The sequence below is a fragment of the Podospora anserina genome, chromosome 7 (assembly GCF_000226545.1).
Source record: "Podospora anserina S mat+ genomic DNA chromosome 7, supercontig 1".
Classification (NCBI taxonomy): Eukaryota; Fungi; Ascomycota; class Sordariomycetes; order Sordariales; family Podosporaceae; genus Podospora; species Podospora anserina.
This window is the reverse complement of record NW_001914854.1, coordinates 1,801,278-1,820,603: the sequence shown is the minus strand read 5'-3', so window position 1 is coordinate 1,820,603 and position 19,326 is coordinate 1,801,278. Positions and strand designations below refer to the sequence as shown.

The 19,326-nt window shown below is 52.7% G+C and overlaps 5 protein-coding genes across 5 annotated transcripts; all 5 read right to left on the bottom strand.

The window, feature by feature from the left end:
* PODANS_7_7030 (uncharacterized protein) lies at nt 1-961 on the bottom strand (the record flags this gene model as incomplete). The annotated part of the gene is made up of 2 exons (XM_001908025.1): nt 1-244; nt 315-961. Coding segments are annotated over 2 exons (891 nt in total), but the record flags the coding sequence as incomplete, so codon positions are not given.
* Nucleotides 962-2,425: 1,464 nt separating this feature from the next.
* On the bottom strand, nt 2,426-4,360 carry PODANS_7_7010 (uncharacterized protein; the record flags this gene model as incomplete). Its single annotated transcript, XM_001908024.1, has 1 exon — nt 2,426-4,360. One exon carries the CDS (start codon nt 4,358-4,360, stop codon nt 2,426-2,428), a length of 1,935 nt encoding a protein of 644 aa, XP_001908059.1.
* Nucleotides 4,361-7,000: 2,640 nt separating this feature from the next.
* Nucleotides 7,001-9,967, bottom strand: PODANS_7_7000 (uncharacterized protein; the record flags this gene model as incomplete). The annotated part of the gene is made up of 1 exon (XM_001908023.1): nt 7,001-9,967. One exon carries the CDS (start codon nt 9,965-9,967, stop codon nt 7,001-7,003), a length of 2,967 nt encoding a protein of 988 aa, XP_001908058.1.
* Nucleotides 9,968-11,144: 1,177 nt separating this feature from the next.
* PODANS_7_6990 (uncharacterized protein) lies at nt 11,145-12,817 on the bottom strand (the record flags this gene model as incomplete). Its single annotated transcript, XM_001908022.1, has 3 exons — nt 11,145-11,315; nt 11,373-12,713; nt 12,794-12,817. The coding sequence occupies 3 exons, from the start codon at nt 12,815-12,817 to the stop codon at nt 11,145-11,147; spliced, it is 1,536 nt and encodes a 511-aa protein (XP_001908057.1).
* A 627-nt stretch (nt 12,818-13,444) lies between these two features.
* Nucleotides 13,445-17,232, bottom strand: PODANS_7_6980 (uncharacterized protein; the record flags this gene model as incomplete). Its single annotated transcript, XM_001908021.1, has 4 exons — nt 13,445-13,737; nt 13,799-14,243; nt 14,306-17,132; nt 17,195-17,232. The coding sequence occupies 4 exons, from the start codon at nt 17,230-17,232 to the stop codon at nt 13,445-13,447; spliced, it is 3,603 nt and encodes a 1,200-aa protein (XP_001908056.1).
* Nucleotides 17,233-19,326: the final 2,094 nt, after the last annotated feature.

Here is a 19,326-nt window from a genome sequence, read left to right as displayed (position 1 = left end):
CTTCCCCCCATCCGGCAAGAACGGCTCCTTGGGACTCGTCTTCAATATCCCCATCTGCCTCATCCTTCCCTCAATGCTCGCCATCCTCTGATACGCCCAGTGCGTCGACTGGAAATAACTCGGCACCCTCGGACTAGCACTTCCCAACAAATCCAACAAGACAAACAAGCTGATCTGCCTCATCGGGTTCTTGAACTTGGACATGGCCGGGTAGGGGTTAGCCTCCCAGTGTTGCGCCAGTGACCTATCCCATCTTATTAGCATTCCCCTTTCCTGTCCCCCCTTCTCCCTAGAGTATCCACCTAGCCCCATACAAACTATCCGTATCCGTCCACCTATCAAAAGCCTCCTCCCCATCCAGCAACAAGATCTGGACCCCCACATCCTCCCCCGTCTTCCGGTTCCGTTCCTCCCCCTCCTCAACCTTCCCCCCATCTTGTGCGCCCCACATCTTGACCAACTCCTTCTCAATCTCCCTCGCGGTGTACATCAACACCGCACAAGGCCCCGCACTGTCCGTCGCCCCGATAAAGCCCTTTGGCTCAATCTTGCTGTCATAATGCGCCACAAGCGTCAACAAGCTCGCCTGCCCCGGCCCACGTTTCTTCGTCCAGGGTGGTTCCCGCCGGAGTATTATATTCTGAAAGGGAACCTGCTTATCCCCCGTCACGGGCGTCGTCCCGGTGGAGTTTTGCCAACTAATCTCCCATTCGGGAAGGTTTTTGGTAAAGAATTTAATGAAATGTTCTTGGGCGCGGATTTGGCCTGGCGTTCCGGGGACGCGGGGGATGAGGAGCGGGGAGAGGAGGGAGAGGGGTTGCGAGGGGAGGATGTCGAAGTCTGTTGGAAGCGGGGGCGTGATGGAGGAGAAGAGGGAGTCGGGGAGGGGGGTGTAGGCTGTGGTGAGGGAGAGGAGGGGGAGGAGGACGACGACGGGGGTTGTTGTTGAGAGGAGGCGCATCGTGGGAGTTGTTCAAGTGGACGCGGTGGTGTGTGAGGTAGGTAGGTAGGAATTGCGATGCGCTCGCTCGCTCGCTTGGTTGCGCTGTTGGCCGCCACGGGTTGAAACGGAAAAGGGGATGTCTATCGTCTCATGCTCTTCTGTCTGTTCCCTCGAATCTAATCCCGCCGTGAAGAAGCGCCGCCGTTCGGTCGTCAAGGTGCAATCAATCAATTCGATCGACACCAGGTATTCTCGTCGCAACCGTATGTAGCAATCAACCTGGAAGGATAAAAAAAAGAAAAAGCCACTACGCTCTGTACGTATCTGATTAAGCCAGCCGGGGGCACACAAAAGAAAGAATTGGTCAGACAACACCTGACAGCATGGCAGCAACAGTAACAATTGGTGGCATTTGCTTTGTTGGACAAAACTACCTAGGTAGGTAGTCGTGCCTCAGAAGGCCACACTGCAACATCACCGTCTTACAGCAGTAGCAGTGAGCACGGACAAGATGTCTTTGACACGGTCGCAACATGATCTGATTGGTCAGTCTCACATTTAGATGGGGTCCAAGCCCCAGTGCCGGGCCGTTTGGACCGTACCAAACGGTGCAAGCCACCCGATGCCGACCGGCCCCGCTCCGGTTTACATCCAAACGCTCCTTCCTCATTACCACCCTTTGTTCCTTCCTTTTTACCACCATTTCGCTCCTTCCTCATCATCATCTTACTCCTTCCTAAACTGCAGTTTATATACTGGTTTTCGCACACATCATCCAACAAGGACAGCAGCACATGCGGCCAACACCCAAAGTTGCCAAGTGGTCAGCCTGCTGGTCGAGGGCAAGTACCCCCCTCGGCTGCTCAGCCCCACAGCTTCCTTGTTCAAATCCTCGTAAAACCCATGGGTTTTCGTGGCTGGCCACCACAATCTATTTGATTGTGGATGGTGCGTACTTTTTGATGTTTTTTTGCCCATCACACTTGCCACGAGGCATTCAACACTGAGACAGTGAATAACTCGATATCAAGAAGCAACATCAGATCTTAATTGCCGTGCCTATGAATCTGTACTGTATGCCTCCTATTCATTTATCCCATCCCACCCAGCCAACCTAGCAGCAAAGCACCACTAACCTATCACTCCCAACCCAACCCATTCCCTCATCCTCCCCCCAATCCCGATCCATTAACCCCCCCCCCCTCCCATTACCGTTATCCGAGTTTATAATGCAGCCATAGTATAATACAAAAACCACAATATAACACCGTCCCCTCTCTTCATGATGTTCAAGTTCCCCGAATTCTTTCCCTTTCTTTAACCACCCCCAAAGAAAAAGACAAACACCATGTAGAAATCCCGGTAATGTCGAAAGTAATGCAATCACTCCAATCCATGCAACCATAACTAAGGAAAACTGACACCACACCCTGAGAAACCCAGCCAAGTCAAGCAAACATATACAACCACCTCTTGGCTCAACTACTCATCATCATCCTCGTGTCTCCTCCGCTCCATCGCCTCCTCGATGGCTAACCTCTCGGTGAAACTTCTCGGCACAGCTGGCACCCCCTTCGACATCGCTCTGTAGCTCCCCATATCGGCTGCCTCGGCACCACTACGTCCGTCGACACTACCGACGAAGAAGTGGACATCCTTAAGCCCGGCGATTTCATCATAGAGTTTTGTGTTCTTGATGGGGTTTAGCGAGATAGAGTTGCCTCTAAATGACCCAATACTGTGACCAAACAGGACTGCTGATGGAGACACTGGTGGCAAGCTGGTTGTGCGAGAGTGTTTCTTGTTTTCGTCCTCGAGTACGGTCTGGAGGGGCGTGGGTGTCGTCCTCATTGGTCTGTGTGGGATGCGGACCTCCACTCCGTCATCCTCATCCTCATCATCATCGTCTTCCTCTTCGGGGAGGTATTTGTCTGCTTTCCCGGTTCCGTTCTCACCATCTTCAAAGTCGAACAGGGGGTCTTCTTCGAGGATGTCTTGTTTTCCGTTAGTTTTTGATGGCCCGGATACCTTGGAGGTCTGGTTAGATGGCGCAAATTGAGAAGTGGCTGGCGACTTGAAGGGTGTCTGGGCGCCTGGCGAGGGCGACTTCTTGCTGTTCTTGGGCCGCATGGACAAAAACTCCTCCTCGGATTCGTCGTCGTCGTCGTCGACATACTGCTCTAATTCTTCAATTGGTGAGCCAAGCAGACCGCTGACTGGGATATCTTCTCCCGGACCGTCAACTGGCCGAAGGGTAGCCTGAGAGTCAACCTTGACAGGAGCTGGGGCTGAAGTGTTGGTCTCTTTCTCTTTTTGACCATTCACCTTTCCAGACTCCTCATTGTTATTCGCGTTAACAACAGTCCAAAATGAACCTTCTTCCAGCGGGCTGCGGGTAAGTGCTTGCAAAGCTTGGGTTGAAGAAACCTTTCTGGGTCTTGGGAGCCAATCCTCCTCCCCTTCCACGTCGAGGAGCGACGTTCCGATATACTCTTCTTCCGGCTCAGGTGACTCATCCTCTACGACAGCAGCAGCCGAGGTGGCTGACGTTTCGACAACAGGCAGAAACTCAGCCTTGGGCTTGTCCGCCTCGTCATCCTCCACAGCCATAGCCACGAGGCTGGCTGCCTGCTGCGGGGAAGACGACGGGAACACCTCCTCTCCTGAAAAGTCGAAGCGCACCCGTCTTGGGCTCGCAGCACCCTTGACGGAGCTTGAGCTCCGGCGCAGTGCACTTCTCCGCACCTTGGATTCGCTGCTCGAGGACTCAACCGACGATGTGGATCGGTCGGTCAGCCGCCTGATCGGATCCGGCCTACCCTCGACAGGGGCCTCGGGCTTCTTGATTTCCTCCACCTTTTTGACGTTGTCGACAGACAGAGGGGTTAATGACTGTAATTGTTGCTGGGGTGGCTGCTGTGGTGGTGGTTGTTGCTGCTGCTGCTGTGGCTGCTGAACGACGGGAGGAACCGGTACCGGCGATGTCGGTGGCGGTCGATGGGAGGAACGCTCATTGCTCTCGAGCAGCGGCAGGTATGTCGGCGTGAAGACACCCTGAAACTCCTTCTCCCGCTCGTGCGGACTCCGGGGACCCTCTTTTGTCGGCACGCCAGATGTGTGGGGGAGAACCGGGGGAGGCGACTTGCGGCCCTTCCAGCCTGGGGTCTTATGATGGGTGGTGGTAGCGGGCGAGTCGGCCATGTCGTGGTTTGTCGGACTGAGAGCCGGGTACCTGGACATTGACTCGGCGATGACTCGCGACACCTGACTGGAGACGTCGTCTGGGTAGTCCTTGAGACAGTCCTCCATGTGCTTGTGAAACTCGGCCAGCATGTCGCGCCGGTAGGCGGCCACTTTGCCATCTAGCTCAGCGAGCTTGTCGTGCAGCTCCGACACGAGCCTCGCAGCGTCGTCCATTGTTGCAGCGGGCATTGTTGCAGTTGCAGCCATTCTCTGGCTGAAGACGGAATGACGCGCGTGACGGGGACAAAGTATGTATCCGTACCACCAAGCAGGCTGCCGATCATGGCCTTTCTGGTATTCCTGCTAGATAGAGAAAAAAAGCCAAGTTTGTGTGCGATTCCAGGTTGTGTTTTAGATTTACTTTTGCCCTGGAGGAAAGGTGATGAGGTAACTGGAGCAGCGACCTTGCAGGTTCTGGAACCACCAAGTACCGGCTAGACCTGGGCCTGCTTCAGCGATCTGGCCTTGGCCTACAGCACTCCTCAGCGGTGAGAGGGGGTGGTGGCTGGGCGTTTATGGAAAACCCGCACGCTTATTCGCGGAATGGAGGGGCGTGTGTGGAGCGGACCGAGTATCCAGCAATCAGCATCCGATAACGCTCCCCGAGCAGAGGAATGCACGTGTTGACTGCACGCAATCAATTACAGATGGGTTCGTTGATATGAGTGTCGTTCCCGAGTTGATACGTAATTGGCACAACATGGTGATAAGTTGTACAGTCACAGATTCATCTCTCTCCTTTGAAGACTCAGACTCAGACTGATATCACCCCAGGGTGCCATCCACGGGTATTCCGCGACACCATCACCACCCAGCTCAACCATGTCAATTTCGGATTGAAGGATTCGGGTGAGAGTCTTCGGAATGTAAGTACCAAATGTCTCTCACCATGTGCCGAATACGATATCGGCCCGCTCCTGTTGGATAATGCTGCGTATCCCAGCTGCCTCTCGGGTGTAATTCGTAACCTCTTCCTTACTCAACTGTCAGTCGCTCGGGTCCGATACCACACCGGAAAAGTGCACTTTGGCAGCCAACGACATACTCGAATCTCTGTTCGCGCGGCTAATCGGGAATCCTCGAACCGGTGTGGGTGTCTCGGGACGAGCAAGCCCCTGACCGGTCAGCCCTACCATCCATCTTCTGGTGCAGCTGCCGAGTCCATGTCAGGCCATGTGTACATGAGGACCCGTGGCTGACTACATCGAGTCTTCGGTACCTTATCACGGCGTCTAGGCCGTCCTTTAAGGGTGTATCGGACTGCATGTGAAGCAGTTCCTTGCATATGTCACTTTGTGTGTTCACCTGGAAGCGAAGATGGGGTCATTTTGCATGATCCCGGATATCACGATATGCTTCCTGATGAAGACGCAATTACTTTTTGAAAATTCTTATATGTGAGCAGAATCACAATTGTAATGCGTATTCAGCAACGAATACTAAACGGCAACTGCTATGTTGTGTAAGTCTAAAGTCCAACCCGAAAAAACATCTACATGAATGACGGCATCGAGTCACCATAAGTTCCTCCTCAAGCTTTCGCAGGATATGAACCCCAAGACGAAAAACAACCACATGAACGACCCCATCCACATCTCCTTGATCAAGCCTATTGATATTCTCCCTCATCTGAGAAACAGCCATATCAACGACGCCATGATCGGGTTTGAGATTCTGTGAGAGCTCAAAGGTAGAGTTGTTATGGATGGGCGTCTTCATCAGGCAATCAAGCAGTCTCTCTCAAGACCGAAAACAACTGCACGAACGACAACAGTCACTACAGCCCCGGCCGAGGAGAGTCCGCCTCAAGCCCAGCCGGGGGTGTTTATTCGGTAAGACATTACCAAACGACAACCACTCATCAATTTCTTTCAAATTCAGACCATAAAAAAGCCCCATGAACGACACCGCTCTGCTCCTCCTTAATATTCGAAACAAGTCGTTCTCACGTCCACCCAGAGACTGGTGACTGAGGGGAGATGAAGGGGAGATGATATGGAGATTGTTGACTATATAGGGCATATGCGCAGCATATCCGACAAGTAATCTGCCCTCACCCTCGTTGTGTCTGATTACCGGAGCCGTAAGAAGTACTTGTTCCTAGTATCTGACCTCCGTGATATCGCGGTGCCTCCAACTGATATAATCTGGCTTTTCGGGCTATGATACGTGTGAGATGACTCCGCAGTAGGCCCAGTGCTCCGCGACGTGCTTTTCACAGATATAAATCGATGATAAGGTACCGGAGATTCTCCTTACTTTCTATTGGGTTTCTGGTTATGAGTCGACAAATAACAGCAAGGTCTTAATATTGGATACAAGTTGTCCTTCAGCATTTGTGGGTAAAGTATCGTAAAAGGCCAGAATAGGTTTGAGATCTGATTTTGGTTTCTGGAATTCCTCGTAAATTCAACGTAGTTATTTGGTAGCGAACTCATGCTACATCTCCAGGACCTCTTTCCGGCCTCTTAATAACTCAACGCCCTACACGAAGGAGGTCAACGCCCCCTAAAGCAATCCACCGCCCCCCTTTTCAAAACCAACGCCTCCCATTTCAAATCGGACCCATCCATTCTCCCTAACACTGCCTCCTCACTATCTTATAACGCCCAATCCCCCCAAATCAACGCCTACTTCCCCAAAAGCAATGCCTATCAACTATCATTTAACGCCTTCCCACTATCATTCAACGCCTATCCACTATCTTTTCACGCCTCAAACTCCCATCAATACACCTATTCCACCCCATTCCACCCCCCTAACCCCCCTCAACCACACCTATTAACTATCTTTCAAGGCCTTTCCCCCCCGCTTTTACTCCTCCTCTGACGCCTCCCCCTCCACCTCCTCAACCACCTGCTCCACCCTATTCTCAACCCCATTTTCAACCTCCTCAGCCACAGCCTTCTTCTTCCCCTTCCTAACTACCCACCCATCCCCCTCCCCATCCCTGACCACAAAATCACTCAAATCAATAGCCCCCTTCAACTCCGTCTCCGTAACCCACACCCTCAACTCCTCAAACTCCCACTTGTACTTCTCAGTGGGTGTGTCACCCGGTGGGCGCCACGTGACGTTGAACAGAGCCCTCGTCATCTCTTGATCCAGACCGTCTTCCTCGAACTGGAGCATCTGGGTGGGCTTGAAGACGGAGCTGTAGTGGATGTTGTCGTTCATGTAGTTGTTTCTCGGCCTGGCTTCAGACAGGAGGACTCGCAGTGCGGCGATGTTGGCACGGTGGGGGCTGGTGTAGCTACCGTGGAGGGTGGGCGTGACGGTCAAGAGGTCGAGGACGTTGGTTTGGGGTGGGAGGATGAGGGGGGTGGGTGGGTTGTAAGGTGGGTTACACTCGAACGGGAAGACGTGGTCTTCGTCATCGTCATCGTCGTCGTCGTCGTCGTCTGACTCGTTGGAATCGGCGTAGTAGTCGGGGTGCCAGTTGGGGAGGTCTTTCTTTGGTGCTGCATCGGTAGTGTTTTGGGTATCGGCTTGTGTTGTGTCTGTCAGTTGAGATTCTCCGGCTGCTTCGATTGGTGTCTCTTCTTCCATCCCGTCACCAAAGTTGGTCATCTCGACATCCTCTTCCACCGCGACGTTCTCTTCAACCCCAACTTCTTCCTCCACCTCCACCTCATCGTCCACTTCCATATCCTCACCGTCTTGCACACCCCCAGCTTCCATCTCCTCACCAGTCTGCACCCCCCTATCCTCCACCCCACCACAATCAAAAACCAACCTCTGCTCCCTCTTTCTCACCGCCAAATCCTCCCTCTTAACAACCACAACCCCCCAAACATCAAACCTCCACCTCCTATAAACCTCCCCAGCCACCCTCTCAACCATCAACTCCCCCCTCCCCCTACCACCCCTAACCTCCACCACCCCCGTCAAATCCCTCGTCTCAACCTCCACCCAGAAAAGCTCCACCCCCCCTTCCTTCCCATAAACAACCCTCACATCCATCAACCCAGGTCTCTGCGCCTCATCTAACCCAGGCCTGTACTTCCAACCTTTTGCCACAACCCCCTTCTTCGGCCTCTGCATCCGCACCTCAACCTGCCTATTAGCATCGGCCAACTTGCTGTGCTCACTACACCGGATAGCATAGTCTCCCCTCTTCTCCTCCGGATCTTCCTCCCCCTCAACAACAGGGAGTTTCTGAGTCCTGTAGACGACGTATTGATAAACTATTCTGTCTTCGCCAAAGACGTCAATGGCAGAAACGGCGTCAGTGGCAGGAGATCCAGGCTCAGGAGGAGGGGAACAACTCGGACTCCTGGGACGTGGCGGAGGAGGACGAGGAGGTGGTGGTGGTCGGCATTGCCTGACAGGCCGTGGAGGCGGTGGTGGCATGCTAATAGGTTGAGATTCCTGAAACCCAGGTTGAGGCAAAGATAGTCGATACTGTTGATCAACAAAACTCTCCGTCTCTGGTCTCTCAGGACGCTCAGCTGGCTGTAGATCCAGTCTGCCAACGTTCGAAAAGTAGACGCACTGTACGTCAGCGATCTGACACCGCGAACAAGGCTGTCCAAAGGTGCATGGCCTCTTCATCCTGGTGCAGCGATCACACTTCCGGCCACGGGTTGGTGTGGTGATAGCTCCAGAACCTTGATTACGTGGCTGCTGAAGCCGACTGGGCCCGGCAGAAGCAGGTTGATCCCGAGAAACGCCATAAGGCCGAGCATCCTGTTGAACATCATCACTTTCCATCCCGGTAACAACACGGGTCTTTGGCTTCCGAGCTTCAGCTTCGGCAAGCCTCTTTGCCTGGACGAAGACAGCCTCATCAGCGCCCGTGGTTTCTGTCTCTTCCAGGGAATCAACTATCAATGTCCCCCTATTCGCACCGCTCCGGTAGACCTCTGCTCCGTGGGCTTTGATTTCATTCGGTCTCCTCTCGGCAGCCTCACCCGCAGTGATTGGAGTGTGTCGGATGGCCCTTGATATCTCTCTATCAACGGCTCGGGGCTCCGCGGTCTGAAAGGTAGGGGGCGGAGGTGGAGGTGGAGATGGAGGAGGTGTAGATGAAGGAGGTTGAGATGGAGGAGGTTGAGATGGAGGAGGTTGAGATGGAGGAGGTTGAGATGGCGTTGATTTCTGACGAGATCGCTTGGCTTCGCGAGTAGCCTTTTCCATCTCCTTTCTCCGCCTTCTTTCCTCCAGTTTAACCCGTGAACGGCGAGATGAGCTCGTATCTGCCACAGAAGGCACCTTACTGGCAGACGGCGTCCTCAGATCAACAACCGGCAGCCTTGAGGAGCTAGGGTGGCCACCCTGAGATCTCCCATCATCAGACGCCCGAGTCTTGATAGCCTGGCGTCTGGCGTTGAGCTTTTCAAGTGTCTCGAGTCTTTCACGCTCTCTCTCTTCCTTGCTTCTATTGGACCTGTTATGCTCACGCTGGGCCTCTGGCGAGGTCACTGAAGCCCGAGACGGAATGGCCTGCCGATGAGCGCTCTGGTTTTGGTGTGGGACTGTGACCGGCGTGTCTGTGGTAGTGTTTATGCCCACGGCTGGAGTGATGGGGCTCTCATCCAGCCATCCCAACCCTCGCTTTTTGGCTGGCGTCTCCGGGACAGGTCTTGCTTGTGCTTCTGCAGCCAAACTACCAGGGGGCGGGGGGTCCAATGTTGCTCTGGTCGTAGAAGGCTTCGAACTGTTGGCCTTTTGTCTCAAGACTTTGCCAATATCGAGCACCTCATCGTCATCGGAATCTGGATCATCATGAATGACCGCAGTGTTTGGACCAGCATTGGTGCTAGGTGAAGGCTCTGCCATGTTTTTAAGGGGTTAGCGGCTTGTTGGGATGAAAAGGTGACTTATAAGACGAAAAGGCTTACTCGAACCGGATACTTGCGCAGAATCTTGACCGGCGTTATTTGTGGGGGAGCTGTTGGCAAGAGTCGAGGGGGATGTGTCCGTCCCCCCAGCTTCGGGTGGTGAGACGTTTGCGTTGAGGGAAAGGAATCCCCAACTCTGAGCGAAGGGAAAGCTCAGAGGAAGCATGGTGGCGATCGTTGTGCCCGAAATATCTTCAAAAAATGGAGTAAGAATAGGTCGGGAATTTGACCTGCGCCAACATGTTAGTCGCAAGGTGCAAGTTAAGTGGTATGAAAAGAGGATGATCGATCGATCGATCGAGTATGCGTTTCTGAAAGAAAAGGAAATCCTAGAGGACACTCAGCATTGACCTGGCCAGGAAACAAGGGATTCGTGATCTTGTTGGAAGAATGTGAAGAATACGGAATCTGTTTAGGAGAATGATATGAGAAGGTCAATGTAGAAGAGATTGACCGGAAAGCCACTGGGCTCTTGGGAATAGCAGCGCCCTTGACGCTGGGTGTAGGTGTTGTTGTAAAAGGAAGGGTCGGAATTTCGAGAGCGAAGCTGTTGGTCGTATTTATACCACAAGGATATGATTTCTCAACTGGAAGGTACGTACGTTTAAGGAAAGCCCAGCTAAGTTGTGTAGGTACGTGAAGGTTGTCGACACCTTGTGGGGACGGACATTTTTCGTCCAAGATTGAGCTATAAGGCAGCGTGTCCTAGACAAGAAGAGACAGACTGCTAGAATAAATAAAAACCCCTGAAGGCGATGATAAGGGGTTGGAAAACCGTGAAGAGACCTATCATCGGAATAGAGAGGCATTCCAATCACACCAACATATCTAACAAGCCTTTTGTAGACCACCTAGACGAGATTTAAACGCCAACCTAACATATCAAGAGGCCTGTTCAAAATAGCATTCTCTATTTCCTCGTCCATAGTATGGTCACGTCCGAGAGTTTCTCAGCCATTACGGTAGTAGCCGGGCACATGACATACGCAGCAATCATCAGGGTGCCGACGACATCACAACCAAGCGTACAAGCCATTTTCAAGAAAATTCATTCATACTTTTCATTTGCATGTATTACACAGACCTAACCAATACCCAATCTTACAAGCCCCCCTTCACTCCGGATCATCAGCATACTTGGCCTCCTGCCCCTTATTCTCCTGCCCCTCCTTCTCCTGCCCCTCCTTCTCCTGCTCCTTAGCCTCCTGCTCCAGCTTCTTAATCTTCTGCTTGCCCTCCTCAGTCGTAGCATCAATGACCTCCTCCTCAACACTCAAACAACCAGACTATTCACACGTTAGCAACCATTCCCAACCCACATCAAATACTCTGGAATAACTCACCTCACTCAGCTTCCCAACAACCTCCTCCGCATCCTCAACACTCATCTTCCCCAGCACCTTATTAACCTCCTCCAAACTCCCCGTCTCCAGCGCCTTCTGCATCTCGGGCGTGAAGCTCTCAAAAATCGCCCGTCCAACTTGTACATCCAAATCCTCGCTATCCTTCGGCGGGATCCTGATGTTAATCACAGTCCCCGGATCAACCGCATGAAGCTGAATCTGCTCCACCCCCTCCCCCTTCCCCTCCGCCTCATCCTTCGCCCTCTGCAGGTTAATCTCCCTCGACCTGTTCTTGATCTTCATATACGTATCCTGCACATCCTTGTAAAAGACCTCCTGAGCCTTGTGTCCGGGAGTAGTAATCCGCTTGAAGAACAACGCAACCCCATCCCTGCCCAACGCCCGACAGTACTGAATAAGCAACGCCTGATGAACACAGTTCCGCGCGTAATCAGACCTGTTCTCCAGCTGCGCATCAAACGCCATGACCAAAATCCCATCCGTCTCCTTCTCCGTCAAAATCTCCGGATGACTGCTCAACCAAGCATGCGACTCCCTATAATCACTCGACTTGATATTCGCAAACTTGACCGCCGCCGGCGAAGCCGTAACCTCCTCGTCGTCATCGTCCCCCCCTTCCTCCCTCTCACTCGGCGCAGGCAACGCCTCAGGAGGCGTATAATTCGGATTCAACAACTCCACCTTCCCACTCTCCTTACTCCCCCCGCCCTCCGCCTTCGACCCCCCACTCGATTTATTGATATGCGTCGAGTCAAAACCAGTATGAATCCCCTCACTTGTAATCTTCCTCGCTTCCTCCCGTTCCAACTCCGCCAGTTTCTTCTCCAACTCCCCCTGCAAACCCTCCACCTTTTTCAAATGCTCCCCAATCTCCCCCACCATCCCCTCATACCTCCCCTCCTGCCCCACCCCCCTCTCATCCAAAGCCTTATTCACCTGATCAAGCAACGTAGCCATCATCTTGGTATAACTCGGCAGCGGCTCCCCCCCAACAGCCGCCTGCAGCGCCTCCGGCCGTGGAGGCGGCATGTCATCCTTCGGATCCAACCCCGCAGCCGACTCCATCACCGCCCTGAAGGCAACCTCGGCCGGGTTTTTGGTCTTGGCCTCGTCAGCATGGGACTGGAGGGCCGAAAGCAAGCCCGAGATGCGCGAGATGAGCCCATTATTGACGATGCGCTCGTACTTGTACTGCTCGATATGGAGCTTGCGCTCTTGGCGCTGCTGGTGGATCTGGTTCTGCTTTGCGCGGATGAAGGAGCGCTTGTCGACGTTGGGGTGCACTTCGATGTCGGAGTCGTCCGAGAGCTCGAGGGCGTCCTAATCAATCATAGTTGGTCAATAGCTGGTTCTGGTGGGGGAGAGGTGGTTGGGGGATAGATATGATGAAAGTAACTTACCCACTTGCTGTAGTCTACAGGCATGGTTGCTGTGATTTTATTCGACTATAGTTTGGGAGATAAGTCGAAGAAAGTAAAAAGAGTTGCCTCTTGAAAACAAACAGTTGAAAAGGGAATGGGATGTTGATCCAACTGCTTGGGAACTTGGGACAGGTTGACAGCCCCGCAGTCGTCGCTCGTCCACCAACATCATGGTGGGGTAGCTTCTAGAAACCTCTGCGTCAAAGCTCCCAAGCACAGCTGCCTGCCGAAAAGGGGGGGGGGCGTCAGTCTGCTCCTTTGCCCCTGAGAATGTCTTTTCTCTGAGCATCCAAGATCACCTTCCGTTTCCCTTGAACTAGGTACCTATCGACCGAACAGAGAACCAAAATGCTAATTGAATGAATGACCATCATCAACACCGGCCTTGAGTAGCAGCAAATAACCATTGTATTGTAAACCATGCCCCGAATAGCTAGACATCCTCACTCGCCTCGCTTCAAAGCCAGCAAAACACATAGCCATACCATACCCTTGGATATGTACCACACACACCCACCTTATACCATCACACACAAAACCAACGCCAACCCTTTTATTCCCTCCTAAACACATAAACAAACATACAACCATGAAACATATTTCCTTCCCACACACTATCTACCTACCTACCTACTTCTTCTGCCCATCAACAAAGTTGAGCGCATCCTCCGTCCTCACACAGTCAATCGTGCTCGTCTTGTTGTGAAACGTCACACCGTAGCACTTGTCAGCAACATGCACAATCTCCGGCCTGAAAGTCGTGCAGATAAACTGCGTCTTTTGCTCCTCCGAAATCGACTGCAAGAGACTGGCCACTGCCGTACGGTACTGTGCGTCGAGGTTGGCGTCGACCTCGTCAAAGATGACAAACGGGCTGGACTCTGCCGCTTGGAGGGCGAAAATCAAGCATAGAGCGCACAAACCTATAAATTCCTTGGTTAGTCATACATACATGTCAGGTTGAAATGCCGAGAGAAATCTCACTCTTCTGACCACCACTGAGCTGCTGAATCTTCTGCTGCTCGTCCATGACCTTCGAGTTAAAAGACACACTGATGCCAACACCAGTATAGCTCTCAACCCCACTGACAACCTCCTCATCCGAGTCATTATTCGCAGCTCTGTTCTTGGCACGGTCCGCCTTGCGTTGAATGACAAGACGTCCGTGACCAGCTGGAACAAGCTTCTCAAAGATGGTGGAGAATTCCTTCGACACCTGCTTGAAGGTACGCTCAATGGCCTCGTCCTTCTCCTGATCAAGATGCTCAATGAGCGTCTCAATAGAGGCCTGCGAGGTATCAAGTTCTTTCCGGCGCTTCAGCAAGTTGTCTCGCTGTGTGGTAAAGCTGTTGTACTGATCAAAGGCCTTCTTGTTGATGTGCTTGTACTTCTTGAGGGCTTGGTTGACCTTGGCAAGTCTGGTTTCGATCTGTTTGGAGACATGTCAGCTAGCGTTCCAATCAACTCACCCCAACATACTCGGTTGCTTACCTGCTCGGATTTCATCTTCTCATACTTGCCAAAAGCTTCCTCAGGCAGAATACCCAAATCTCTAATATTCTTGGCATACTCAGCAGCCTGGCTGATGAGGCGAGCCCTCGTCTGAATGGCCTTCTCCATCTTCTTCTGGTATTGCTCAATACGCCTTTGCAGTTCCTGGAGCTCCTGTTCCTTTTGCGCCTTTTGAGCTTCTACCTGGGTCAGCTCACTGCTTGTCTGCTCCGTCTGCTGCTCGTTCTCCTCCAAAGACGCCTCCGCCTCCGCCGCCAGCTTTTGAGCCTTCTTGAGTTCCTTCTGAGCGTCTTTGAAGCTTTCAGTACCACCTGCCGTCGTGGCCTCGAAAGCCTGGCTTCGAAGTTGATCTTCCTGAGGTCGGAGATGGGTGTTCAGCTCCTGCTCAAGAGACTTTTTGCGACCTTCAAGATCAATCCGCTTTGTGCTGATCGCCTTGAACTCCTTCTGCAGAGCGCTCAACTCATTGCCTAGGCGTTCGAGCTCTTGCTCCTCACTCGCTGACAGGGTCTTCTTAAAGTCCTGGGCCAATTCGTTTTGCGATGCCAGAATGGAATCGTCCAACTCCTTCATGTTCTTCTCCACTTCGGCCAAGTGTGACAATGCAGACTCGCGATGAGCCCGCTGGCGTTCAAGCTGCGAATTTTTGCTCTGAAGCTCGCCCTTGAGAGGGTCATAGTCCTGGTCGAAGCGGCGCATTTGTTGCTGAATCTTGGTTTCCTCGCCCCTTGCTGCCGTGACCTTCTGATCTATCACCTCGATCTCCTTTCTGATTTTGGCAGCATCTGCCAACTGTGCCTCGTAGATCTCACGCAGTTTGCTGACCTTTTGAACCGCGTCCAGACGTGATCTCCTGGCATCGACATAACCACCCGTCATTGCACCCCTCTTGTTGGTTGTGTCGCCTTCGGGAGTGATGGCGTCAAGGCCGTGTGAGCGTGAGTACTGAGAAGCGATAGCCAGACTTGGGCAGATGATGGTCCGGCCAAATACTTGCTGGAATGCTTTCTCATATAATGGGTCGAACTCAATCTTGCTGATGAGGGGCTGGGCGTCGGACGCCCTCGGCATCTTAACCTGCCTTGGGCGAATCTGTTCGAGGGGCACAAAGGTAAGTCTACCGCCGTAATTCTTATACAGGTGATCAGACAGCATCGTCGCTGTGGCCTGGTCATCCACGATGTAGTGAAACAGGCTGTTTCCTGCGACCTGTTCCACTGGCAGCTTGTAGGCATCCATCGGCACATTCATCAACTCTGCCAGCGTCCCGTAAGCGCCGGGAATATTCTTCTCCTGCTTAAGCCTTCGAATAGTGGCAAGACCCTTGGACGTCGCCGAATCCATAGCATGTGAGAGATGCGTTTCTGCTTGGTCTCTGTCCATCCTGGTGCTGCTGATCTGCGAGCTGAGTCGGTCATCCTCACGACGAAGCCGCTTTCGTTCCTCTTCAAGCTGTTCCCTGGCCTCCTGCGCCTTGGTCAATTTTTCAAAAAGAGCAGTGCGGTTGCCTCCATAGCTTTCCATTCTGGCCCTGATATGCTGAATGGACTGTTCAAGCTGCGCAAGTGAACTTTCCACTTGCTGAACTTGCTCCCTCGCGTCCATGGCGTTCGCTTTTTGGAGACCGAGAGATGATGTCGCCTCCTGGATTTCATTGCGGAGATATGCATCGCGTTCCGCCTTGTTCTTGAACTGACTGCTTCTGGTCTGTTTGACAAGGAGTCGTTTTCGCCCAGCAGCAACAGAGTCTCTTTGAGTCTTGATCTCAGCCTCTTCAGCCTTCAGCTTCTCGTATTCGGGCTGCACTCTGACGAGCTCTGCTTCGGCTTGTTGAATCTTTTGCCTGACCTCCTGAAGCTCGGCTTCCTGCCTTTGTCGTGTTTGTTCGCGGACATGCCTGCTCTCGTCCAAATGCTTGGTCTTCAGCTCGGCCTTGGCACGCGCCCTAGCCGCGTCCTTGCGGTCGTCATCCAGTTGACGCCGTTCGATAGTGAGGTACTCCAGAGCTTGTCTGAGTTCGTGGGCCTTCTGGTCCAGAACAGCAATCTCCTTCTCCGTCTTTCGGAGTTGGGCGCGATCTTTCGTAGAGGCCCCTGCCCCCCCTTGCCTGGCTTCCTCCACTTGCTCAAGAGTTTCAGCATTGGTCTTTTGCAGACGATGCCAGTGGGCATACTCGAGACACCTGCGTTCCCTGTCCTTGTCCTGAAAGTCGCGAAGCTCGTCCTTTTCTTCCTCCAACTCCCTAAGTCGCTCCTTTATGTACACCAGGGTCTCGTCAATCTTGTCGCGCTTGCTGTTGGTTTCGGCCATGATCTTGAGCGACTGTATCCTCCGGTCGTCATAGGTGTTGGTACCCGCTATTTCCTTTAGAAGGTTGAGCCTCTCGGACTCCTTCATGTTGGTGATGGCCGCGATGCGACCCTGGGGTACAATGTAGAATGGGTTTTCCTTGGCGAAACCGGCCGTCTCGAGAATCTTCAACACATCTGCGCGGGTCTGGACCTTTCGATCGACGGAATATTCGTCCTTCTTGAGGGCAATCGTCCGCCGAATCACCACCTCGTCGCCCGGTTCGCTGAAACGCTTGTCGGTGTTGTCGAAGATGATCTCGACATAGGCCGACATGACCGCAGAGCCTGATCCTTCGTGCAGCAGAGCCTGCCGCTCTTCGCGGCTCATGTTGGTGTAGGCATCGCTGAGAACGAATCGGATCGCAGCGAAGAAGTTACTCTTGCCAGAGCCGTTGCGCCCGACAATGACATTGGTCTTTGGAGAGAAAGGTTCGATGACGGTTTGTTCCTTGTAGCTGTGAGACACGTCCAAGTTAGCTTTATTGCAACGGCGACGCGTTGAGAAGAGTTGTCGCACCTCTTGAAGCCCTGGATAATAATCTGTTTGATATGCATCTTGTCTCTGGTGCTGTCGACTCGACAGCCGAGTCAGAAAAAAAAAGAGAAGATATGGCCACTATTCTTCTGAAATCAATCGAGTGCAACAAACAAAAGATACTGTCTTGAGATGGCGCCGTGTTGCTGTCGGCGTCATTTGGGTTTCGCGATGAGGGACGAAACAGTTGCCGAATGAGGGGACCTTTCCCAACGCGTCCTGCTCGGTGTGTCGCGCGCCCACAGTGGGCGGGTGGTGCGTGCTTCTTCCAAAAGAAGCTTGGACCAACCCTTGGCGGAACAGCACGTGACCTTCCAACAGGCTTCCATATGGCACAAAGCGGCAGCCAGCATTGTGTGATCTGGTCTGGAAGCTTTGAAGTTTTCGGCTCTGTTGGTGGCTCTCAATTTTTCTTTGTTGTCGTTTGGTGTCCTGCTTTGCTGCCTGCAGCGTCTACGTGCGTTGGAACCCCGAAGACATCAAACGAACCTTGTTCTCGTGCTTGTTTGCTTCCGAGGCATAGACAGCAATGACATAACAGAATACGGTTGACATATTTGGCGGGGGTTGGCTGGGTGCAACGGAAGAAAGAAGGGGCCCTCTCTAGAGACACCCGTTATTGATCGCCCATGCATCGTCTATCACTTGTCTCATGGGCAACCCAGCGTGGCTCGTTGGAATGGGTACAAGTAGCACTGGATTTTCCCTCGGACATTGATGCGAGGAGGCCACAGGCTGAACCTTAATGCCCATATTGGACCGCCAGCCTGATGGAAACGCTCGACTGAAGTGCAAGCTAAGACTGTCCCGAGCGAGTCCGTTGGCCGTTACAGATGCATTGGACTTTGTTATGACAGACAGCGTACAGGAAGGGGATCTGGGACAAAACTTCCATCTTCATCGTTGACGGTTTGGAAACTTCAATCATGACCGAAACCTGCTGTGCGCGGTATGGAACGCCAACGACTACACAGCACAAACGGGACGGCACGAATGCGATGTGCCTGCTGCATCCAGCCTTTCCATGTCCCCCAGGGCGCCTACCTGTACCTGTTGCCCACACACATATGGAACGTTGTCGTCATGGTCTGAGGACACCATCTCCAGTCTCCGGCTGTTGATTCAAAAAAAAGGTTCCGTGGGTTGGGTTGGACAGGACAGGTTTCCAGTTCCCACGTTTTGATTTCTGGCGTTCTTTATTTTTTGGCGGGGAAATCATTTCTGACGAGAATGCCGTCTTCGTACGTCGTCAGTGGCTGAGAATGCCTGCTAATAAATAAGGTACAGAGTAGGAAGGATGGTTGCTGCGCCTATCAAAAAGGCAAAGGAAAGCAAAGGTAGGTGAGGTGCACCGGCAGTTCATGTCTTCTTCTTCATCAATGATGCAGGCGATGCACGACGGGAGACCAAAAAGAAAAGAAGCAAAAGGGAAGAGGGCTGCTGCTGCTGCTGCCAGCTGAAATGCTGAGGTTCGGTGGAAAGAAGCAAGTCGCGAAAATGATGAAGGCAAGGCAGGGGGTGTGGTCCAGGTGGGCACGGGATTTGGGGGGGCGCGCATGGACAAGGGTGTCCAGAACCACGCTAGTTTTGCAAGCCGTCCGGGAAGGAGCGTTGGGAGAGCCCGCTGTCTATAAATTTAAACCAATATTCTTTATAGACCAGCCAGCTGCCCTCCACCCGACCTTTCCACTGCACTCGTCGCTCCCCAGGTCACACTGAGCCCAAGCCTGACACATCTCCGCCTCTGATTGGCCCGACGCCGGCCCTCACCTGTCACCGAGAGGCTCACCTTGGCTTTTTTTTTGATGCCAGCATATTAAGCACATTGTGCCCCATCCCCATTTCCTGCCACAAGAGAAAGTTTGACTTTTACTCTGCGGACTCTGCGGACCCCGACCATTTCGGCAATCGACTTTTTTTTTTGAGGCTATTCTCAAGTGCAGTCTCAGGTATGTCAGATCCCGACCCCCCATGTCACTTTTACTTTTCTTCTTTTTCTTTTTTTGTTCATTTATTTGTCTCTTCTCTACCCTTGACCCAAGCACTCGATGCATATCATTGGATGACTGTCACATTTTTGTGATGTGCTGTGTTGTTGTCGTCGTCGAGCGATC